Raw genomic sequence first — 17,223 nt, 5'->3', positions numbered from 1 at the left:
GTACATTTGTTAGAATCGATGAACCCACATTGACATATCATCACCCAAAGTCCGTAGTTTACATTAGGCTTAACTCTTGGTGTTGTACATTCTGTGGGTTTGGACAGATGTATAATGATGTGTATTCACCATTATAGTATCATCCAGAATAGTTTCACGGGCCTACCTCCCCTGTGCTCTGCCTGTTCCCCCCTCACCCCTGGCAACCCCTGATCTTTTTACTGTCTGCATAGTTTTGCCTCTTCCCAAATGTCATATAGTTGGAATCATATAGTACGTAGCCTTTTCAGATTGGCTTCTTTCACTTAGTAACGTGCATTTAAGGTTCCTCCATGTCTTTCATGGCTTGATAGCTCGTTTCTTTTTAGTGCTGAATAATGTTCCATTGTCGGGATGTGCCACAGTTTATTTATCCATTCATCTACTGAAGGGCATCTTGGTTGCTTCCAAGTTTTAGTTTTGGCAATTTTGAATAAAGCTCCTGTAAACATTCGTGCACAGGTTTTTGTGTGGACATAAGCTTTCATCTTCTTTGGATAAATACCAAGGAGGGTGACTTCTGGATCGGATGGTGAGAATATGTTTGATTTTGTAAGAAACCTCCATAGTGTCTTCAGAAGTGACTGTACCATTTTACATTCCCATCAGCAATGAGTGGGGGCTCCTATTTTCACATCCTTCAGTTGGGAAGACCAGCCTCATTGAAGTGGGGAAGTTGTCCCTGGATACGCCTGGCTAGGCCCAAGATTCGTACTAGTTCAAGTTGAATACTTTGGGATTTCAGATAGATTCTAACTCTGCAGGGTTGAAATGGAACCAGCTCAGGGAGCGTCTCCACTTCCCCCAGATGACGGGGTCCTCAGCATTCATTCTCTGAAGTAGCAGATGGAAACATTCAAATCCGGATATTCCAGACAGGACCAGCTCTGTGTGCAGGATCTGTTCCTTCACATCCTTTAATCTGAATCTTGGTCCGTCGTCTTTCTGACCCCAGGCGCTCCCCCACAGCTTCCTCTCATCTTCGTTTCCGTGTCTCCTCTGGTTGCTAGCCTGCGTAGATGTCCTGTCATTTTCACAGTTCAGTATAGCTTGGCAGTCAGGAGCCTGGCCTCCGGAGCCACACTGCCTGGGGCTGAACCCCAGCTCTGGGCCGCCAGCACGTGCTTTTGGACTAGCTCCTTAACCTGGCCACACCTCAGATTCCGTTTCTGTCAACTGGGGCCGAGAGTGGTTTAAAAGGGTCAGATGTATATAAAGCACTTAGAACCGTGCCTGGCGCATGGTGAGAGCTCCTGAGTGTGCTGGCAGTTGTGATCATTATTTTTATCCTTATTCTTACTGTGAAGCTCTCTGTGGCCGTGGGGGCTGTCATTGTTGTCTGCCTTGTGGCATGAGCGTGTATTCGCTGTGAAGGCTTTACCTTTCTTAGGTGGAGCAGGGTATATCTTTTTGTGCATCCGATTCAGAAGAGTGGGCTGCTTTTCACTGTGAGTTGTAGATGTGGTCTGGCACATTTACTCTGGACCAAAGATGGGGAAACGTGAGTAAACTTGAATGAGAAAAATTGATATGAAAGCATCATAAGAGACCAAAAAAAAAAAACCCCTCTGAAACTGAAGGAAAGGATAATTATATGTATTGAGAGAGATTGAATCATTTCTGTGAAACTGAGCAAAAAAGAGATTACCCCAAAGAGTGTTTAAAGAATACCAAAGTAAAGGGCCTTACAGTATAATCTTGACTTGGATAAAACCGTGGATATTTTACCATCCACGTGCAAAGAATCACTGTCTGCTAAAAAAGAAGCACCATGTGGTATTTGCACAAAATATTCTCTTACTATTTTTTCTTACTATAACTTCCTCTGGCTTTCTTTAATGATTGGTATTGTTTCGTGGCATCATATTTAGGGCACACTTCTCATTGAGAATAAGAAATAATGGAATTCACTAACTGAGAATTTCAAGTTTCAGGCTGTGTCTTCTGATTGACGTCTTAAAGCAAGGACAGAGCTCACCTTTTTTCTGTTGTTGAATGGAATCAACTGGTGGAAAAGTCAGTTACACGGCCTCCTGTTACTCCAGGAACCTGCTGCCATCGTACATCGTTGGCATATTTTCCCATAACAGAGTATCATAATGGATAGTGAACTTAGAGCACTTATTTTCCAAAGAGATGGCTGATACAAGCTGAAAATATCAATAACCCTCCCCTGCCCACCCTGTCCTCCTTGTCAATCTGCATAGCAAACAGACGAAAGCCGAGAAAGCTCTGCTGACTGCAGATGTTCATGACTGGTCCCTGGGTGAAGACAGGTGGCAATATCAAACTATTAGCTCTATATAGGCAGGGACCTTGGGACCCAGGCCCTGGCACAGTGACCACAACACTGTGTACTCACGGACTACTTGCTGTGTGCTGGGCGCCATTCTGAGCGGTTTCCTTGTGTTAATCTATTTAATTCTCAAAAAAACCCTCCTGCAGCAGATGCTATTGTGATCCCTGAATGAGGCGCACAGAGGTTGTGAAACTTGACCTACCCCGTAGCTACAAAGTGGTGAAGCTGGATTCAAACACAGTCTTCAGAGTGTGGACGCTTCCTCATTCCCCTCCCAGCCTCTTCTTACAGTGACAGTTCAATAAATGTGACGAAAGAGAAAACAGAAGAGCAGATCAAGAGAGGGAGGAGAGAGGGAAGGGAGGAGGAAGATGGGGACATAAAGCCGAGGGCGAGGCTAGCCCTGGGACCGTGGGCTGCTAAGTTGTGTAGTTGACTTGCACTCAGGTCTCAGAATCCCCCAACCCGGAGCTTTCCTGCCCTGCTCTGCTGCTCCATTGAAATGAGAATGCCTGACCCACTTCTCTCTGATTCTACTGTAAGACTCTTTCCATAGAGTGAACAACTTCTGCAAGATTGTCAGACACACACGTATACACTTATGTGCTCAAACATATGTATGCCTATATGTGTATATTTTTAGATGTGGAAAATATTGAAACACACAAAACAAATCAAGCATCACCCTTAATGTCCCCAGCTGAAAAAAATGATATAAAGAGGTTAAATTTCCCACTTTATATAGGTAATCCTCTCCATTAAAGGTAACAACACTTTAATAAAAGTTTGGTATCTGTATTTATAAACTTCTCCTCCATGTGTATGTGTGTATATACACACACATACATAAACACTTAATTTTTAATTTATTTTAGTTTTTTAATTTTTGGGTTTTTGCTGAGGGAAATTTGCTCTGAGCCAACATCCATTGCCAATCCTCCTCTTTTTTTCTTGCCTGAGGAAGATTAGCCATAAGCCAACATCTGTGCCAGACCTCCTCTATTTTGTACGAGGATGCCTCCACAGCATGGCTGATGAGCAGAGCAGGTCCATACCTGGGATCCAAACCTGTGAACTCCGGGCCGCCAAAGTGGAGCCACTCAGCCATGGGGCCAGCCCATAAACACTTAATTTTTAAAGAACTTGTTGTCCCTGGGTATCCAAAGGGCATTAGTTCCAGGACACAACCCCCCAAGTCCCTCAGTCAGCCCCTTGTATCCGCGGATGTGGAACCAGTGCGTACAGGTGGCTGACTTTATATAATACGTATAATATAAACATTGTGTATTATTTTCATCTGTACCTCATTTTTATGGCCGCTCAGTATTCCACTGTGTAGATGTGTCATAATGTTTTAAATTATTTTTAGAACATCTGGTGTGATACAGTACTGTTTTTCTAAGTATAGTAATGATAGCCATTTTCCCCAGTGATTTCCAAATCAGTCGTAAGTGCGCTTAAAGGCTGGAGGGGTAATTTATATGTGTATCCGCAAAATGTGGATGTAAAACATGAATGTAAGCCTCGTTGTGAGGTGACGGAGAAGGCAGGACCTGGGGAAACCATTAAATGCGTTCAGATTCTGAGGTAACTGTAGCCAAACTGCTGAGATGACTGAGCAGAATTGGGATGACCGACGAAAAGTGGCTTAGATTACAATTTAAAGATGCACCTCTGTTCCTTAGGGTCAAAACTTTAATTGATTTGGTTAAAAATTAGGGTACTAAGTTTGTTTTAGGTTAAATGTTCAGTTTGGCTCCTTTATTCCCAAATGAAATGAGGCCCTAACTGTCGCAGAATGTTAAAGAAACAGCTAAAAATCAGCTCTTTGCTGCTAATTTACCTTGAATTTGCCTCTTTTCTTTTAATTTATTCCACTTTCCTTGCTGTTTTTATGATTCGAGAAAGCGGTGTGCGTCACTAGGGTGAAAGCAGTCCTTTCTTCCTTGTTTGCGTGTTTTGAGTGATGTAGTTTTACAACTGTTTTGATTCATTGAACTTAAAAAGATTTTGTTACTTGGTTAATGAGTGATGCTGTCTGTTTAGTGACTTCAGATGAAAGCAATAAAACTTGGGGAAGGAACACGGGCTGTCGACAAGAAGAATTTGAAGATGTAAAAAGAAATTTCAAGAAAAAAGGTTGTACATGGGGACCAAGTTCAATTCAAATGAAAGAAAGAACTGATTGCAAAGAAAGGTACGTGTGTGGTCCTGGTGGGGTGCCACCGTGTGCTGTGACAAACAGCAGTGCCTTTTAAAGAATCACGTTGGCCAGACTTAACTTTTAAAAAGCAATTCAAATAATACACAGATAACTGAATATTAATTTAATTTCTAGGATGAGTTTATCATACTAAGTTAATTATTATTTGGTTAAGCTGTTAAAAAATTCTGTGATATATTTTCTGTCTCATTTTAAGGTTTTATTTGTACTTTGTGAGCTCTTCAAAACACAGAATGTGTTCTCTCTGCTCCCTTAAAAATACGATAGGCCTGTGTCCACCAAAACCTAATTTGTGTGTCATGTGGTTCTATTATATCAAAATAAACATCTTTCTCTTGTAGAATAAGACCTCTCTCAGATGGCAACAGTCCTTGGTCAACTATCTTAATAAAAAATCAGAAAACCATGCCGTTGGCTTCATTATTTGTGGACCAGCCAGGTAAATGTGCTTCAGGAAATAGAGTATGTTTGAGTTAGACGTAGCATCTGAGTGTTCTAGAAGCTTTGCTTTAATAGTCTCGTGTGGTCGTTCAAGTAGCATAGGAAGGTCAGCAAGCAGGAGCATTGTTTCTTCCTTTGCCTCACCTCCGAAGTTATTTTCTGTCCTCTAAGTCTTTATGGCAGAAGGTAATTAGGCTCCGCAGTGTTTATTGGAAATTTGTAATTCCTGTTCTGTACCAAAAGAATTTGTATCATAACTAATTACAAAGAACCAAATTAATTTGGTATAGGAGATGGTAAGTATCAAAATAAAGACACCCTGAAATTCTGCTGCGATTAAGGGGTGTTCCTGGCCATATCACCACCTCTTGACAGTGCAACCCTGTCAAGCAGGTCAACTGTGCAGACCACTGCTTGGAGAGTGTTATGTGGAATCTCTGTTTAATTTAAATGAATCCTAATTAGTTTCAATATTCAGTATTCCTATTCAATATTCAGATATTAAAAAGTTGAAGAGAGATGGAAATTGTTGAAAAACTTCATGGATTGTTATTACCAAAGAAAGGAAAATTGGTCTTCATATTTGACAATTTAAGACAGCCCTTTCATACTGTGGCCAAATTAAAGATGTTTTAGCAAAACACAGTGTAAATTTCTTGAATTTATTGTTGGTGCTGTGCTCAATTTTACAAGCACCTTATCGCTCACTACGCATGCTCAGTTTTTTTCGGCATTGTCATGAGGATGTAGTTTCAGTGTAAATATCTCCATAAATACATTTGGGTGTACACAACACAGGTGTTCTCTAACTCCTGGATAAATGCCTTCTATTGTCAGGCTCGCTATTGTGTTCTGACTCCTGCCTATAAAGGCAAGAGATTCTCATATTGCAAACTATGATTTATTGTTAAACATAGTTTGAGGACTAATGAAGAACAAGTAGTAGTAATCAAAGTGTTATTTCTGTAGCATAGTTTTTATTATTTGTGGCTGTCCAGATACAGGGATTAATCAAAGAAGTCTTCCTGCCTTTTTCAAAAAATTCTTTTACTCTTTCTTAGAATATTTTGATCCTATTCATAACGCCTCCAAAGGACATTTGGGGAGATAAAAGGATATATCTGACTGACTCAGCTCGGTCTCCTTAAGTTAACTAACCCTGTAGTTTACTTGAAGGGCTGGTGAGCAAAGATTTACACTTGTCTGTCCTGCCTGAAGGGCCCCTCCCCCTGCCCATGTGAGTGGCCCATCCTTCTAAGCATTCATGTCTCAGCTCAAGAGTTTCCAGAAAGCCTTTCCTGACCAGCTTAGCTGAAGTCGTATGCCACCCCATCCCTCTATCTCGTGAGCCATTTTAATTTATTCACAGGTCTTACCTGAAATTCTTACCTGTCTACATTGACACCCATAATGCTTGTGTTCTCTGTCACCCCCAAACTAGAATGTCGACTCCAAGCCATGGCAAGCAGTCTGTCTGTCAGATGCCTGAATGAACCCTAAAGGACAGTTGATCCTATACAGACGCTGATTATGTTTGCCTTGGTTTGGGGTCCACAAATGCATGTCATAGGTCATGAGAAGAGAAAGATTATGATGGATGTGTGTAAGTCCATGACCGCTTCAGGGGAAAATGTGTTTGTTACTGACCAGTAAAGGTGCAGGCAGCCACACGTTAGGAAACCCTCAATAGATTTGAATCTATGGATTTTACTTTTCAGTAGCTTCCCTCCTTTTTTTTTTTTTTAAAGATTGGCACCTGAGCTAACCTCTGTTACCAATTTTCTTTTTTTTTTAATTCTTCACCCCAAAGCCCCCTAGTACATAGTTGTGTATTCTAGTTGTAGGTCCTTCTAGTTGTGTCATGTGGGATGCCACTTCAGTGTGGCCTGACAAGTGGTGCCATGTCTGCGCCCAGGATCCGAACTAGTGAAACCCTGGGCCACCAAAGCGGAGCGTGCAAACTTAACCACTCCGCCGTGGGGCCAGCCCCTCTTTTTGTTTTTTAAAGAATGGATTGATGATTTTTATTTGTTACATAGACTGTGCATTCATTTCATCAGAATGCTTTTGTGCCTGCTTGAAGGCGCTATTCAGAAGACACTGAGGTCAACGTTGTAGGAAGCTGTCCGTCTGCAGGCGTTCTCACAGTGCCTGTGACCTAAAAGTGCAACAAAGAGGGAAACTGAGAGATGCTGTAGGGGCCTCAAAGGAAGCCGAGCTTGCACCAGGGAAGATGGGCTGTGTTAGGCAGCGTTAGTGTCAGGTGGTCTTTTGAGCGAGACCTTTATGAGGGAAAAGGGGGCTTGGGGAAGCAGGGTTAGAGGGTGGAAGGAGGACGGAGAGAGAAAGAAGAGGGCACCCTGAGGAAAAGACACTGATGGGAAGTGCAGGGGCCTGTTAGGAGGAACTCTGGCATCTGGCTCGTCTAGACTAGAAAGCGCGTTTTAGTTTCGGTGGGGTGTAGCAGTGGAGAAATAACTGGAGGCTCCCCTCTGTGTTGCTTTGAACAGCAGATGGAGGAGTTTGCGGTTTTGCTCATTCATTGTTAAGCGCCTGAGGGATGAGAATTTTAGCTTCCTCTTCAGCTAGCAGAATTTTCTCCCCCTTGGCACTCTCTAACCTCTTTGGAGACTCTTCCTCGATTGCAGTGGCTCGCAGACTTTAGTAAAGCCTTAGTAAAACACAGACCGCTGGGCTCCACCCCTAGAATTTCTGGTGCCATAGATGGAGTGGGCCAAAAATGTGCATCTGTACAAGTTTCTGGGGATGCAGGTGCTGCTGGCCCAGGCAGCACACTTGAGAACCCCTGACCTGTTGCATGGCAGTTCCTTTACACACAGACGGGCTGTAGATCCTGGGGCCGGACACATTCATTTAGCTGCAGAAAATGGCGGATTTTGTCTGACATTACAGTGCCTATCTATATGTGTGCTCATTTCTCTATCTTGATGACTTTGTTTCTACAATGATTTCTGTTTTCCCTGCTGATGAGGAGTCACCTCCTGAAGGATAGGAAGCAGCAGGTGCTTGCTTGCGGGCCCCTTGCAGCGCACCTCGAGTCGTAGCGCCCCCTCCCCTTCCTTCGCGTCCTCCTGGACGAACCATTTGCTGAACTGAAAAGCACGCCCTGTGTTTTGATTTAGAATATTTATTTATTAGATTTTTTTTAGCTTTATTTTACAGTATAGTTTAAATGATTTTTGCTGTAAAATGGTAATACCATGTGTGTATTTATACCTTTATTTAGGTGCTTGTGAAGAGCCAAAGCTTTCCCCTGATGGCTTAGAACACAGAAAACCAAAGCAAATGAAATCACCTAATCTAGCCTATGTGGATCTACCTCGTTGGAAGGATGGCCAGAGAGAGAATCCAGTGGAACCTGAAAGCTGGGAGGAGGTCAGCTCTCCCAGCCCTGCTGCCGGCACGCCTCAGGTGACCCCCCCAGACAGTCTGAGCAGGTCCTCCCAGAGAAAGAAAACAGAGTCTGCTTTGTACGACTGCACTGTGCTGTTGGCTTCAGTGGCTCTGGGACTGGATATCAGAGAGCTTAATAAAGCACAGGCTGCTGAAGACCTGTTTCCCAGGGAAGAAAGGAAGAAACGGGATGGCATCTTCCAGCGGGCGCCCAAGTCCCGCAGCAGTGCGAGCCCTCCCGCAAGGCTGCCGTCCATGGGCGAGGGCGCTGGCAGCTCCCCCTCACTGCCTCCGTCAAGCGCCGTGAGCCTTCTGTCCATGCCCTCTCTCTCCACAAAGTGCTTGCTCCAGACTGACGGCGAAGATTCCTTCGAGGGCAGCACGCACATCACTTGTGACCCTGAGATGCCCACTCCAGATTTTTGCCCTGCCGTTGGAGGAGGTAGTTGTGAGCCAACCTCCATGCCAAGACTGCAGACCAGTCGCACTGTGTGGGAAAACGTGTCCTCTCCCTTCCCAGAGCAGACACATGGGAACATGCCTTATTATGCTTCTTCAAAAGAACGAGCATCCCGTCACAGACGGACCATGTCTGATGGAAATGCTTTCCAGACCCCAAGTAGGTTGCGTTGGTTGGGTGAAAGTACAAAACACGGCTGTAGAGATTCGAATGTGAAATTCTATGGGTATCTGAATTTGTCTTTTCCAAGTGATGACAGTTACCAATTCATGTTCACTGTGCACATAGATCTTCGAATGTGACCCTACTCTTTTATTTGACTTTAACTCTCATTTGGATTCTGGGAAAAGCATGTTTAAATTTCAGTAACGTAAGTATATCATAGCATATAGAAACAGAAAGAGCATGTGGAGAATAACTGCCCCCAGCCCCTCATGGTAGAGAAGACAGGTCATTTGCCCCAAATCTGAACCAGTAGTTAGTGGGAGAGCTGAAACTGAAGCTGATCATCTAACCTCCCCTCTCATACCTTCTCTTCTACGTCACCCGGCTTCGCTGCACAGTTTATGTAGAGATTAGTTTAGCAGGTGTAAAAGTCAAACAGCACACCAGGTGCTGTGTAGGGACTGACTCTCATTTCTTCCGTATATGAAGATAATTACAACTACAGTCATGTGCCGCATAATGACGTTTCAGTCAACAGTGGACCGTGTATACGACGGTGGTCCCATAAGATTAGCACCACGTCGCCTAGGTGTGTAGTAGGCTGTGCCATCGTTTGTGTAAGTGCACTCTAGGATGTTCACACAATGCTGAAGTCACCTAAGGACGCTTTCTCAGAGTGTCTCCCCATTGTTAAGCGACATGTGACTGTACTTCGTGTATCTGTCATAAATGTTAAGTGAGATAAGGTTTATGAAAAATGCTTTTTAGATTGTAAAATGTTACGCTAGGGTTGGCTATAAAGTGTATTAAAACTGAAACTGATTTCTTTATCTTTTCCTCTGCCCCTTTAAGGACTATATCAAGACATGAGTTTTTTCAGATTAGTGTTTATTGGGCTTTAGATAAATTTATTACTCTTTTGTAATGCAGTGAAGTATTAGTTTTTTATAATTGCATGAGAAGAAATCCTAGCACAGTGATCGCATAAGAAACCATTCTTTTTTTTCTTAATTATAAGCCAATAATGATTTGCTGGGGTGGTGGTGAGTCAGCTCTTCAGAACAAAATAGAGAAGCAGTAACATGTAAAAATCTACTGCTTTCTTATTTTCGTTAATTTTTTCGAATCATGATCTGAAGGTGATGTTTAATCATATTAACCATCATTTTTAAAAGTCTTAACTTGATTCCAGTCTAATCCATTTTGAAATCCACCCTGTTTATAAACCAGTCCTGACGATCATTGTCCTGAGCACTGTGGTGATGGTTGAGCGCTGGTTCCATAGGTTGAAGCGCTCTTTCCCACCTCGCAGGACTTTTTCATAAACAAACATTATATGCTAACAGTTTTAAAAGGTTTGTGTTCAGGTTTCTTTGTGAAGCTCGCTTTATAGTGATTACCTAATTGAACTGTCATCCTAGTGATTTTTCTTGATACTCGTTGTTTCTAATTGCACACTGTCTTTGATTTCTCACCCAGCTGGTACACCTCTTAACTCAACCGCTGGAGCCTCTGAACTGCCACCTGAGTGGGTTTGGGGGCTGCCCCACTCCTCCGGTCCTCACAGTCACCTGCCAAGTGAGGTCCCACCTGAAAAGCAAAGAGCTCTCCATATTGTGCCTCTGCCCCGCCCGGCCTCCCTGAGAAGCCGACGAGATTCCCCGCAGGCCTTCCCACAGAGGACGCAGTCTCAGCCCGTACAGCCTGACCATGTGGTGGGTGGTCCGGGACCGACCCCTAACTGTTCCCTCGGTGCCAAGGAGAGAACTAAAACCCACGTGCCTTCCCTCCTGGACGCTGACGTGGAAGGCCAGAGCACGGACTGCACGGTGCCCTTGTGCAGGATGAGGAGCAGAACGAGCCGGCCGTCCATATACGAACTGGAGAAAGAATTTCTGTCTTAAGTGCCTTACGTTATTCAAGCATTTCTTTTTTTTTAAGGTGAACAAATTAAAACACTGTGTCTACCTTTGGATTGTTTAATGCTGCTGTGTTTGCAAAAGCTGTGGCCATGTTACTGAAACAGTGATGGATGTCTAACTTCTCCCAAAACGTGCGTGATTGCTGTCAGCGGTCTATGTTGTTTTTTCCACTGGGTTTTTACCTACTGACTTGAAATACACTCAAGTGTAAGACAAGAAATGTGCAGCAATGTAAAACTATGCTGGGTGGAGTTACCTTAAGCACAATTCCCATGCTGTGTCAGTTCCGTTTATATCCTTGTCTGTTAGTGCACACAGAGATTGTAACGAGTGCCCGTTTTGTTCCCCGCCTTCCTTTTCCTATTTTCTTTCTCTTTCTTCCTTTTTTTTTTCTGTATCTGTGCAACAAAAAGCCAAGAAGAATAATGTGATATTAGTAAGTAAAGGTGTCTATATAAAAAAAAATTGATGACTAGAATAGATGCAGAGTCTTATTTTAACTACCTAAACCCAGCGGTAGGCTTAAGTGCATAAATATGTCCAGATCTCACCTAAATTATGCAATATTTCTCTCTTTGAGGAAATTTTACTGAATGTAACATGTAAAAGTTTTATTGAATGTAACTTAGAGCCATTTTGTCAATTAGAACTCCAAAATAGATTTTTAAAAGATCAGTCGTTGACGTTTGACTGAGACCTTCCTAGATACGCCTGAGAGAAGCTAAGCTGTAGGCTCCTCCTGGAGAAATGCCTTCCTCAGGAGCCACTTATTTGGTATCCAGAAGGGTAAAACTTTTTCATTTTGTACTAGAATTTTAAAAAATTGACACATGTATCGTGTATTGTAAACATTCATGTCATTTAATTTTATTTTTCCCTATTTAAGTGTATAATTATCCTAATGATCCCAAATACACTTAGAGAGAAACACTGCCAAGTCAAGAAAGAGCAGTACTGTTAGAATTTAACTATTTTGTAGTTATTTCACATTTCATTTAGTTGTGGATAAATGTTAGACGTCTGTTGAGATAAGCTGCTACGGTGCAAAGGGCAAATATATTATAGATTATTTTCAGATAGCGATTTATAAAATGAATCTTTGGATAGCAGATCAGGATTTTAAATGATTTAAAATTAATTTATAAGTCACTTTTATAAATCATACATATGTGACACAAATAGACTACTGAGTTATTAAGCTACAGAAACGGCTCTCCAGGAGTTCGGGAAATTTGCCTGGGTTTCTTTTGTTAAATCTGTTATGCTGCCCTCTGTCCCTAGACTATGCTTATTCAGATAACAGTCAATAAATGTTTAAATTTTCCCATGCAACGAAAAGCTCAATTACAAACGTTACTTGATATTCATTTAAAATTTTACCTTGCTTAGGGATTACTGGATAACTGAAATGTCAGCAGTTAAAATTAAATCAGGCATGATAAAATATCCACCTACGGTAGAAAAAAAGGAAAATTATATTATTTGGCCATTTTGGAATATCTTAGTCACCTGGCAGGCATGCCCCAGCAGATGATGGGCAGGGCAAGAAAGGATTATATTCATATGAGTGCATTTCACCCTGAGGAAAACAGTCTTGTGTTTCTTGCAGCAAAATCTCAGGTATTTACTACATTTTGTTGTATTATAGTCCATTCTATGATTTGGCTTCACTCTTGGATGGTGGTTGAATTATGTAATCGAGACTTTGTTTCCTCAAAATGTTATCGCATTTGTAACTATGGTCAGCTGCTTCATATTTTTGCTTCTACCAAAACACCACGTGGGGGGTGGGCAGTGGTGGGCGTGCATCTCTACTCCATTCCTTGTCCTGTTTAGCTTGATTTTAGTCAACTCTACCTTATGACGAATTTAGAAATGAAACTAGATTAAGAAGATAATTGCGATATAAGGGTTTAATCTCATGTCACTGCAGTTATTTTTTGCTGAGATCACTTGTACATTTGCAATTTTCTGTGTGTATTCGTATACTTAGCAGAATCTGGGTATTTATTTTCGTGTAGACTTGATAGCTCACTGAAAGATGAATTAAGCTGATTACTCTTAGTCAACAATTGAGGTGCTCCCACTGCAGAGACCGAAGGCCTGGGCCTGATGTGCTGTATTATGAAGCCTTGTGACTGAAAAAGATGTTTACATATGTTGTCTATTTTTTTAATAAACTTTTTTTTATGGCTAGTCTATTTGCTCAGTGGCTTTGATCTACTCCTGATGATTGTGACTATAGTATGTAATGGTTTATTTTGTATTTAACAAGAAAAAGTATGTTAATAAAGATAATTGATGGTTAACAAGCCGGGTATTAACCTGCTAAATTCATTAAACTGAAGATCACTAAATAAATCATGGGATTAAATACTTTTTAAGAAAGTATAATGAAATATTTTATTTAAAATGTTGTTTGGCTTACATATGCATTGAAAAGTTGCATTTCATCGTGAGAATTTTGCACCTCCGGCTTTTCAGAAGGCACACGTTTGCAGCATGGAATTAGTATATGAACTAAATGTCAGTTGATGTTATAGGAATGTAATTAATGAGATATGTTAATTATTAACATGTTTAAATCAGAAGAATTTCAAAAACCACTAGACATCTGGTAATTCTTACTAAGTGATAAAAGTTTGAGTGAATTAGAAAAACAGCTCGTAGCATTTCATGCAGATCCAAGCATCAGCCTACCCTATGAGAGGGAGGGAGATTGAATGTCCCTTGTACATCTGCTAAGTGTTAAGGACCCTCCTGGGTGCCTATGTAAGACTCCTCCTGAAACTATTTTTAATAAGATTTGTGAGGTAAGTAGTAGTGTCCCTGTTTTATTAGATAGGAAATGGACACAGATGTTTGGTAAATTTCCAAAGACTCAGTCTGTGTCTAGTCACTACCGTCTACCTGTTCACATCTATGGCAATCATATGCATAATATAGAGGATGAAGACACCTCAATTGTGAGCTTGTAAATGGGATCCAAAGCTAAGGTAGTTTTTCATTCATCAAAATGTTCGGAGGTCTAGAAATGTGTGAGTATTTACTTAAAAGCAGAGCTAACTGGTTAATACTGTGGGATACTTATAAGTAAATGTAAAATGAAATAGTACTAAAACATGCGTGTCTAATAGGTCAACTCAAAAATGGAGCATTCTGTACAATGGGTTTATAAATACCGTGAAATTATTTAACAGCTGTAAAATAATTGGACTTAAACTGTCTATACTCCTGAAAAGGCTGACATACTAAAACACAGTGGAAGATGAAGCCTTCATGAATGAAACAATGTAATAGGTACCATAAAGTGGAGCAAAAACTAGCTATTTTTTGCAGTTAAGCAAAATAGGTAAATTGAATTAATGAACTTCCCTATGCTGACAAACTCATTGAGTCGTTACTGTGACAGGCACTGGGAAAGACTAAAGAGATTTAGTGGTGAGCAAGAGAGACACCACCTGTGTACCTTTCCTGCATGATTCTTAAGATTTAGTAAGACATTGAATGAGTAACTAAGTAGGGCTGGCCTTGGGGGTATGCGACTTATGTGGTTGCACAGGGCCTTGCCATCAGAAGGTCTCTGAACTTGATTTTAATGCTTTTCTACCGCCATCTTGAGATCCTTAATAAATTTTGAACAGGATCCCCTCATTTTTATTTTGCACTGGGCCCCACAAATTATGTGGCAAAAGCCTGACTAGAAGTGAAATGAGGTTATAAAAGGTGAAGTAGTTGCTGCTTTGGTACCACTGGAAGAGCTGATCTAATCTGGGGGATTCAGGGAGAGTGGCAGAGGAAACTGGGACCTCAGTTGGGGAGAGGTCCTCCCTGCAGAGTCACTAGCTTGCAGGAAGTCCTTGAGTCATTTTTCTCTTGCTGCTTTCCAGGTTTTCTCTTTGTTTTTGGCTTTCAGCATTTTTACCATGATATACCTTGGTGTGGATTTCTTTGTATATATCCTACTTGGAGTACATTTAATTTCTTGAATGTGTAGATGAATGTTTTCTGCAAACTGGGTGTTTTCAGCCATGATTTCTTCAGATATTTTTTATGCTCCTTCTCCTCCCTCCCTCTGGTACTCTCATTACACATATATTTGTGTGCACAATGGTGTCCCACAACTCTGAGGCTCTGTTCATTTTTATTCATTTTTTCTCTATTTTTGCAGATTACATAATCTATATTGACCTCTTTTCTAATTCTCTCATTCTTCTTCAGTTCAAATCTATTGTCAAGCCCCTCTAGTAACTTTTTCATTTTAATTACTGTATTTTCAACTCCATAATTTCCATTTGATTCGTTTTTATAGTTTTTAGCTCTTTATTGATAATTGTCTTTTTGATGAGACATTGTCATCATACTTCTTTAAGCATGTTTTCCTTTCATTCATTGAACTTATTTGTAATGGCAGCTTTGAAGACTTGGTGAAATCTGGGCTCTTTCACAAGCTATTTCTGTTGCCCACTCCTTGTTTTCCCAGTGTATGGGTCACACTTTCCTATTTCTTTATATGTCTCATATTTTTTCTTGAAAACTGGGCATTTTAGGTAACAGGTAACAATATTGTAGTAACTGTGGATAATGGGTTCCCTCACCCCCCTCTACATCTTGTTTTTGTTGTTTGCTTGTTTAGTGATTTGGATAGACTACTTTAGTGAAGTCTCTTTTCCCCCACAGTGTGAAGCTTTTGGTATTACTCCTCAGAAGGTTCAGGCTTGGCATGCACACGGCCACCCTGGGGTGACACAGTTTTAGAACCTCTCTTTTTGCCTCTTCCCCTCATTTATCCGTTAAGGTGTCTGCTTCATTTGGTATTATGCCCAGCTGTAGGCTCCAATACTTTCTTAGTATGCCCTGAGGCATAAATTGCTCCACAGCCTGTTCAAACTAATTTCAGGCAGGGATAGTTTTGAGGCCAGTCTTTAAGGCTTGTCCCAACCCCAGCTGTGTTCTTGTTAGCTGCCTCTTTGCCTGATTCTCTCTAGTGAACCAACTGTCCTATGGTTTAGCTTGTTGCTCTTAATTAAGAAGAGCCATGGATTTTGAGAGTGCCCTTAGGCTTGAACTTCCCCACACTGTTTCAGATAAAATCAGTGCTTTTGGTGAGAGCTTGCAGCTCTGTTCTTGTGTAACAGCTCTTGCCTTGGGCACAATATCTGAGCCATGCTCTGGACTTCATGTGGAGTGGTAACTTGTGGTTTTCTTGACTGACTTCTCCCGGAGTAGAACCTCTGCCCTCCAAGTGAACTGGTGTGAGGGGATTTAGGAATCCAGTATTCTCACTGGGGTAGAACCTCCACTCTATGAGTCAGGGCTGGATGGAGGAAGGAGTCCTTGATCTTTTGGTGAAACTCACCATGAATTTAGCCCCTTAACTACAGAGTTGGAGGGGATGAGAAATGCTGATGTCCTGTGCCTCCCAGTGAAATATCGTCTCCCCTTATTGGGAGCTGATGGGGGAGGGAGTCCTGTCTTTGTGGCAGAACCTAATTGGAATGGAGCTTTGGTCAAGCTGAACTTGGTGGGAGGAGTGCAGGTGGGTGAGAGGGAGTAGGTCATAGCTCAAATGCCACAGACCCTCACAGTTCTTACCAAGATTTGGTATATTCTTTTTGAATAAATATTTCTTTATTTGCTATTTGCCCTTAAGACAATTTCTAGAGGCTCGACATTTTTTTTAAGATAGTTTTCAGCAGTTATGCTTGTCTCCCTGGGGAATGGGTCCTTGGAGCTCCTCATACAGCCACCCCATAAGTGGAACATATTGGTAATATTTTACAAAGCTGATCACTAACTCCTTTTGAAGCATTTTCTCCTGTTGGTTCATGTAACACCACACATCTAAATTCATGGCTCTCGATGCATGAGGTAAATCACTCTCCATTTTCTATCTCCAGGCCTATCCTAATCCTACCACTCCATTTGTACATATTCTATTGTTTACGCATCATCTCCCCTCGGATGTCTAGAGGCAGTTCAAGCTGGACATAGTCCAAATACAATTCTTGATTCACCACCTTCCGGAAATTTGCTCTTCCCTTAGTCTTCACCTTTTCACTTAAAGGAAGCACTTTATGGCCACTCTTTGGCATATGCCAATTACCAGCATCACTACTCTTGCTCTTTGGGGCCATTATTAGGTAAAGTTAGGGTTACTTGAACACCAGCACTGAACACTGCGGCAGCCGGTCTGATAACCAAGACAGCTACCAAGTGCCTAAAGGGTGAGTAGTGTATACAGCGTGGATACACTGGA

At 41.6% G+C, this 17,223-nt stretch overlaps 1 protein-coding gene across 1 annotated transcript in view; it reads left to right on the top strand.

Annotated features, from left to right (window-relative positions):
* MAP3K21 (mitogen-activated protein kinase kinase kinase 21) overlaps positions 1-13,276 on the top strand; it is a 56,023-nt gene extending 42,747 nt beyond the window's left edge. Inside the window, exons 7-10 of the mRNA XM_023647429.2 lie at positions 4,385-4,535; positions 4,904-5,001; positions 8,251-9,036; positions 10,522-13,276. Coding sequence (XP_023503197.1) covers positions 4,385-4,535; positions 4,904-5,001; positions 8,251-9,036; positions 10,522-10,946 — 1,460 coding nt within the window. The 3' untranslated portion in view covers positions 10,947-13,276. The remainder of the gene's footprint in view (positions 1-4,384; positions 4,536-4,903; positions 5,002-8,250; positions 9,037-10,521) is intronic.
* Positions 13,277-17,223: the final 3,947 nt, after the last annotated feature.

Source organism: Equus caballus, chromosome 1 (assembly GCF_041296265.1).
Source record: "Equus caballus isolate H_3958 breed thoroughbred chromosome 1, TB-T2T, whole genome shotgun sequence".
NCBI classification, from domain to species: Eukaryota; Metazoa; Chordata; class Mammalia; order Perissodactyla; family Equidae; genus Equus; species Equus caballus.
This window is presented reverse-complemented; position numbering and strand designations above follow the sequence as displayed.